Below are 7,314 nucleotides of genomic sequence, written 5' to 3' on the forward strand. Positions count from 1 at the left end.
CACACAACTATGCCTTATGGCTTGGGCAGAGGAGCAGGAAAAGGGAGGGTGAGAGAGTCGCATGAAGTACTCGGATGTGTTAACAGAAGTGGCCGAACGACTCCAAGCTGCGCTTAAAGTGGCGGCCCAGCAGCTCCATTCTGGAAGACCTGTCGAATGCTCGTTGGCGCTTCTTTCATCCGTCGCGCTGGAGGAAATGTCGCTTCGATGGGGCACAATCGATGTGCTTGACGATCACGAGGGCCATTTTGAGTTGGTTGTGGGTCTTGACGACAAGATGCTGACGGCGTCGTTTGTGGGACTCCTGCGGCGAATGCAAGAGCCTCACGAGCCACATACAGATGGGGGAAATTCTGCGCCTCCGATCATTGGCCCCCTGGTCAAAAGACTGTCGCAGGAAGGCGTGGTGCCGGTGTTGTTGCTGCTGGTCCCCGCACATACTGGTCTCTGGAGTGAACGACGACGATGGCTAAAGACAACAGTCGTCGCCCATGACGTGATGGAGGGGAAGGGGGAGCATTTTCTGCCGCTGCTTTTGCTGCAGGAACTCCTACTGACATCCCTTCTGGTGAGCTGTCACCACAAGGTTCAAGAAGTTTGGGTGCACCGCTGGTGGGTGGAGCAGCAAATGCTAAAATTGGGTGGCATGGACCTGGAGGCCTTTCATATACACGACCGTTCAGTGTTGTTTAATGCCGCTGATAAACACCCGATGAATTACAACGCCTGGAACCATCGACGGCAACTGTTCGCGTTTCACTTTCAACAAGAGGAGGCTGAGGAGAGTGCTAAAAGATCATTTTTGCTGCAGGAATTGGACGCCGTTGTGCACTTTTTTGAGAAGCACAACGGTGACACATCCGCCGCGGCGTATTTAACATTTCTTCTTGAGCAGGCAACAGCGAAGAGAGGAGCCGATTTTGATAAGCACAACTCCGTGGCATTGCACGTGTGGGGGAGGCTACTAGCTGTTACCACGCAAGAGTTACGCCGACATTACGACAAGGGACACGAGGCTGTCTGGATGCTGCGTCTTGCGCTGATGCGGTGGGCTTTACGCGAACGCCCCCCGTGTGGCTGGACACTCCAAGACGAACTGGATTTTGTTTCCACCTACGCGTCGGTGGTGACGATGTCGGGGGAGGATGAGGGAAACATGGAGCTCGACGTCACGTGGGTGGATGTCTCGGGCGCGTACTGGTGGACGTCGTACCACGCGGTGCGTTATGGTCTCCAACTGTTGGGAATGCTGCGTATGTAACCTGACAATCCATCCCTGTGTGTGCATGTGTCTGTTCGTGTCTTCTCTGTGGCCCGATCTGGCTGTCTTTGAGGTTAGGGTGTTGTTTGTCCCTTCAACAAATATGCGTTTTCTGTCAATGCATTCGCGTGTTTTCCTCCATGAGGACGCATGGGGTGGTGGGTGCAGATACCCACTTGCAGGCGCCATTGTGGCCAATGACACCAGCGCCGTCGACGTTTATTGCCTTCTACCCCAAAATTTGCTGTTGCCACAGAAACGGTCCCTCCGCTGGCAGGACCGCATCGCAGTAGATAAAGAAGCGAGGAATACATTAACAGTGCGCCGGTGACTCCTGTTGTTTCTTATTCTGCCCATTTGCAGCGATGTCATTACTTTTTTTTAAAGTCACTCCTTCATTAATTGCTGCATTTTTTCCTCAAAGAGAGGGGGATATTCACCCCAAACGGTAGGAAGGAAGAAGAGAAAAAGGAAAAAAAAACTTTGTTAGGGAAAGTGATTGTGTGGGGTTAGGGGAAAACTATACATACAAATTTACATTCTCACATCCAAAGCATGACGGATACTGGCGAGGTTCATTTTGTGCTCCGTGCGGAGGGGTGCATTCACTCCAGCGATGTGCGACACGTGTCGTGCTCCAGCGGGGTGCTTCTCACTGCGTCGCGTGACAACACCGCCATGATCCTCCCAGAGCAACCTCCCAATGACACCATTACATCCGGTCTTGTGTTGGTAGGCCACACTGCATTTGTGAACTTTGTTACCTTTCATCCCTTCATGACGCTTCTTGATGGTGAGTCCTGCATTGTCACGGGCAGCAATGATAAGCACGTGGCGTTGTGGAACCCCGTGACTACGGCGCTTGAGGCAGTTCTGGATGGTCATGCGCATGGTGTCTGCTGCGGTGTTGTGATGTTACCAAACTCTGGTGACATTGTGACGGGCGATTGGGGTGGTATGTGTATCGTGTTTGACAGTACAACAGGCGGTGTGAAGCAAAATTACACCGGACACAAGACGGCGGTGCGGGCTGTTGCTCAGTTGCCAGGAACGAGCAGCGTTGTGTCTGCCTCTGGCGACAAAACGATCCACCAGTGGGATGTGGAGACAGGGGCTACGCTGTCGGTTTTTGTTGGCCATGAAGACGTCGTGCAATGCATCTGCGCAATGAGTGCGACCCGTTTTGCCACAGGGGGAAATGATGCAACTATCATGATTTGGGACACTGAGACGGGCACCACCCCACTCCGCCTCTTGAAAGCGCACGACAGTCTAATTTACGCCCTCTGTTACTGCCCAACACGGCAACTGTTGTTTTCCGTCTCAGAAGATCGATCGTTGAAGGTGTGGAAGGGCGGCGTGCTGGATTTGGCCTCGTCGAACACGCAGACGGAAAGTGTTGTCATACAGAGCATCAACCATCCATGTGTGGTGTGGTCTGTTTGTTTCACAAATACAGGCGACGTTGTGACCGGCGGTTCTGACGGTGTCGTGCGCATGTGGACGGCAGACGATGAAATGATGGCATCTGTGGAGAAGCTGCAGACACTTGAGGCCGCTGTGGCCGCCCAAACAATTGACGTCAAAGTTCTCACCGTTGCCGGGATTGACACAGCGTCAATGCTTTCGGTGGCTGATCTGCGGTTTCGTAAAGGGACACATCAGGGTGAACGTCTCATTGCTCGCGCAGAGGCAGGCACAATTGAGGTTTATGCCTGGAACTGCGGTCGTTGGGACAAAGTGGGGACTGTTGTTGAGGGGCCGCAGGGGCAGGCATTTACAGGTGCAGCGCAGCCAAGAGAAAAGAAGTACCTGAACGGCGTGCCGCACGATTATATCTTTGATGTGGATGTGAATGGGAAAATGCTCAAACTTTCGTACGACAAAGGCCAGAGCATCTTTGAGGCCGCGCAGAACTTCATAAATGAAAATCGCACCCTCGTGTCCCAATCGCACAGGGAGGAGATACAAAATTTTATTCTAAACAACGTTGATCCCAGAGACATTCAGCCAGGAACAGGAACCGCCAACGCGGTGACAGGAGCAGGCAATCATGCTTCTGCCTCTGCCGCTGTTGGTGGGGGCGGCGGGGAGCCGGTATTCTCTGAATACGCCCGCGAGGCCGCGGCATTGCAGCAAGCCGGTGTCTCAACCACCCCAACTTGGGGAGAGGCGCTGCGCAATATGGAGACGGTGGGGGCATCTAGAAGTGACGTTGCCTTTTCAGGTTATGCACGGGAAGGGCTATTGCTTGAGCAAGAAGCGGCACGGCGGGCAGGAGCGCCTCCGGCCACAGCGGAGGAAGCAAACCGCAGTATCGTCAGATGGAATAGCCATAAACGCTTCACATCGTATAATGCAGCCGGGGCAAAGAAGAAGATTGATGAGTTGACGGGTAACACGCGGCTCAGTGCTTTGGTGGAGCGGGTGGTAACAGCGGCCGAGGGGGAACCAAACAGCGCCCTCCTGGACGATATTGCGGCGTTGTACCACGAATTGCCCGAGGCCTCTCGTTTCCCTGCACTGGACCTGCTCAGCCACCTCCTTGCTGTTACAGTGCATCCGTTTGGTTGGCTGCAGCTGCTTTTGTCGGATGACGGCAACGGAGGGGATGCACCCAATGCACGAGAGTTTTTTGAGGAATGCATTCAAAATTTGCCTCATGTCCCTGATGTGGAGGCTCTCGTGACAACACGTCTCTTTGCTCACGTGATCGCAGCGCTGGACAAACCACCACCAGGAGCGAAACTGACTGCGGATCAGTTGGCGTTGATCCTCGCAATGCTCACGAAAGCACCCCAATCGCTTCTTCAGACGAAAAACAGCAATGTGAAGACGGCAATCTGTGCTCTTCTACAAAATGCAGCGGTGTTACTTGCGGGAGATCCGGTGGTGCTTGGAAAAGATGGTGCGTCTGATGCCACGCGTGGAGTCATGCGTCTGCTAGCGCAGCTGCTTCTTTTTGAGTCCATCTCCTCTTCACACACGCGAGACCTTGTGGCGACGGTCATGACGCTCATGCTTTCTGACGGCAGCGGCAAAGATATTCAGACCTCTGTCGTTGCGGTGGAAGTGGGGCGCAATACACTTGCTCACACGTTGCGAGCATTAAAAGCGGGATCGGAGCCGCATTGCCGGGAGGCGGCCATAAAACTTTTGCATTGCTTGGACGACGCGGAATTGCAATGAACCGAGAGTGTGAGTGAAATCCTCAAAAAAAAAAAAACGGGTTTTCCTTTGAAAATCATCGGTTTGGCTGCTTGCCCACACCATCACCTTTTTCCACCTCTCCCCTATCGTTGCACAATTGCAAGGTAAGTTGATTTTTGGGGCATCCTTTTGGGTGTGTAGGGAAGGCCGCGTGCACAAGAGAGTGTGACTGAGTAATTTATTTGCTTTTCTGCCTTGGTAGTGGTGGCATGCGTTTTTCTGTTTGAACTTTTATGGATTCTCCATCATCCGTCTACTTATTTTATTTCATTTTTGCCTTTCTGTCTTTTCACTGTCTCTCTCTCTTTCTTGCCTTTGTGACTGCGTTGTCTGCAATGCAAAGGGGAATTAAGAGAGAGGAAAGAAGAAGCGACGACTAACAGCAGCTGAAACGCCCAAACGAAAAGAAGAAATGAAGACCGATAGTGTAGTGAGGTTTTTGAGCCTGGACACGTTGGACTCGGATAAACCGCTTATCCGTGAATATTTTCGTCACGCACACCACGTTGCCATACAGAAGTTATTGAAGCATCGTGCGTTGAGCCGCACTCTTTTTGAAATCCCGTCGCTCTCGTCTCAGTCCGGTATATCAGAATCTAATTTCAAGGCCGAGCGTGATGAACTGAGTGCCGACAACAACGCCGCATTCCCCGCCTCGGATGTGCCTGCCCGTCTGAAGTTGTTTGTTCTTTCCCCATCCGTTTCAGAGCCGCAGCGGTACTGCCAGAAAGGCGTCCTGAGTGAAACGGAGTCACTTCAAGCAAAACATGCCGTGGAGTACGAGTTTCTTATCCCCGCCATCAGCTGCGCTGTCGAGAGCGTCATTGACGCACATAAAATGTGGAAGCAGCGGTTGGATAAGCAGAAAGAGGATCATCAGAAGAACTCGGAAGCAGAAGGGGAAACAACTGCCCCGTCAATTGAATCTGCCGCTGCCGTCGCCCCAAATGGACATACGAACGGTCTTGGAGAAGTTCTTTGACGCGGAGGTTACACGGGATTCCTTCAATGTCTTCGACACGAGCACAGCGCCGAGCATCTCCTTTTCGGGATACGTCAATCGCATTGTAGAATACACATATGTGTCCCCGTCTGTACTCTTGATTGCCTGCCTTTATATTGATCGGCTCCTCTCCCGTAAACCATCTCTCTTCCTTACGAAACTCAACATCTTCAAGCTATTTGCCTCTGCAACGCGCGTTGCCAGTAAAGTCATGGACACACGGACACTTAGCAACAAGAACTTTGCCAGCATCTGCGGAGTCAGAAACTCGGAGATGAATTGTCTTGAGGCACATTTTATTCGGTTTCTTGAGCTGGACCTCTACGTGCAGGCCGAAGAGTTCTACCGGTACGTGGATGACCTCGTCACGACGCCCCGTTCCAGAAGACCTTCAACCAAATCGGAAGTTCTGAGTGCTGGTGAATTTGATGAGGAGGATGCGTTGATGTTGCCAGTTTTACGACGGCTGAGCATGGCTAGTGGAAACAGCAGCGGTGGGAGCAGAATGAGCCGTGGAGAGGAAGAGAAGAAAGGCGATTTATTTCCGCCCTTCCTCCCATCACGCGCCAGTATTGCATCGGCGAACAGTCAGGCTTTCACTCCGACAAAGGGCTTGACCAGTGCTGCTGTTAAAAGCAATGATTATGCTAACGAAGTGGGCAAGAAGACAAAGAAGGGCGACAGTGTGGCTGTAGCAGGGAATGGCGTGGTGCCTGTGATTAGAGTGGAGAATGAAGAAAAGTGCTTCTCTGGCCCCTTTTTCTCCCGTTCAACGACAGCCGCTAACATGTCGATGCCAGCGCTCCCGCGAAGGGCCTCGCGTCTCCCTGTCTGTAGCAACAAGAGCATTAGCAACATCAGCATCGGTAGCAATAACATGAGCGTTAGCAGATCCTTTGAAACCAGCGCCACCCGCCAGCACCGTGAAAGAGCGTAAGGGGGAAGTCCAGGCCAGGCCAGGCTGGGGAAAAAGGAGAAAGACGAAAAAGTTCGTTTTCTTTTTTTTTTCTCACCAGGACCAGTGCGAGAAACTGCATGATTTTCGTTGTTTTCTGCTCTCTCTCTCTCTCCTTCTTTTCCCTCCCTGTTTCCTCCCTTTTCTCTATCTTTCTCTCTGGATGCGGTGAATTGCGGCAGCAGGCAAGCCGGAGAGGACAAGATGCGAACAAGGAGAGAAGAGGAAAAGGGGAAAAAAAATATTTAATAAAAAATTGATGGAACTTCTTAAGAGGGAAAGGGGAAAAAAAGACTATTTATATATAAATAAATAAATATATATAATAAAAGCAAAATGGAAAAAAAAAAAAAAAAAAAACGGTTGAAAACACACAAACGAAGAAAAACGAAGAAAAAAAATAAAACATTTTTTTTGATTTTTTTTGTCTTGTTTGGTTTAAAGGGAAATTGGGGGGGAGAAGGGGGGAAAAATGGAGTGAATTGTTTTGTGTTTTGTGTTTTTTGTTTTGTTTTGTTTTTTAGTGGAACGGGGGATTTTGCTGCGGGCACAAAGCGGGGGGGTTGCAAATCAATATATATATTGTATGCATGCAAGGGTGGTGACATAAAAATAAATGGAAGGGGCATACAACACCCACACCAACAAAAAAAAAAAAAAAGAGAGAGAGAAAAAAGGCAGCATTCGTGTCTCATGTATGCATGCATGCATGTCACCTTCTCTCTCTCTCTCTCACCTTCCGCCTGGTTTCTTCCCCCCCTTCCCGCAGTGTCTCCCCATCCTTGCTAAATTATTTACTCATTTCCTTCCCCCATCCCCCATACAAAACACACACAAACACACAGACAGACAGAGAGTGAGAGGGACAGGTAGATGAAACCAAAA

At 50.9% G+C, this 7,314-nt stretch overlaps 2 protein-coding genes and 1 pseudogene across 2 annotated transcripts, besides 7 other annotated features; all 3 read left to right on the forward strand.

Moving 5' to 3' along the window:
- Positions 1–6: part of a microsatellite that runs on past the window's edge.
- Positions 1–7,314: part of a sequence feature (heterozygous, non-Esmeraldo-like haplotype) that runs on past the window's edge.
- On the forward strand, positions 62–1,261 carry Tc00.1047053511903.280 (hypothetical protein, conserved; the record flags this gene model as incomplete). Its single annotated transcript, XM_812849.1, has 1 exon — positions 62–1,261. The coding sequence occupies one exon, from the start codon at positions 62–64 to the stop codon at positions 1,259–1,261; it is 1,200 nt and encodes a 399-aa protein (XP_817942.1).
- On the forward strand, positions 1,817–4,450 carry Tc00.1047053511903.290 (hypothetical protein, conserved; the record flags this gene model as incomplete). Its single annotated transcript, XM_812850.1, has 1 exon — positions 1,817–4,450. The coding sequence occupies one exon, from the start codon at positions 1,817–1,819 to the stop codon at positions 4,448–4,450; it is 2,634 nt and encodes an 877-aa protein (XP_817943.1).
- On the forward strand, positions 5,158–6,411 carry Tc00.1047053511903.300 (annotated as a pseudogene).
- Positions 6,530–6,590: a sequence feature (CT-rich).
- Positions 6,664–6,687: a sequence feature (AT_rich).
- Positions 6,725–6,760: a sequence feature (AT_rich).
- Positions 6,770–6,789: a microsatellite.
- Positions 6,920–6,949: a microsatellite.

The sequence above is a fragment of the Trypanosoma cruzi genome, genomic scaffold (genome assembly GCF_000209065.1).
Source record: "Trypanosoma cruzi strain CL Brener 1047053517187 genomic scaffold, whole genome shotgun sequence".
In the NCBI taxonomy this organism is placed as follows: Eukaryota; Euglenozoa; class Kinetoplastea; order Trypanosomatida; family Trypanosomatidae; genus Trypanosoma; species Trypanosoma cruzi.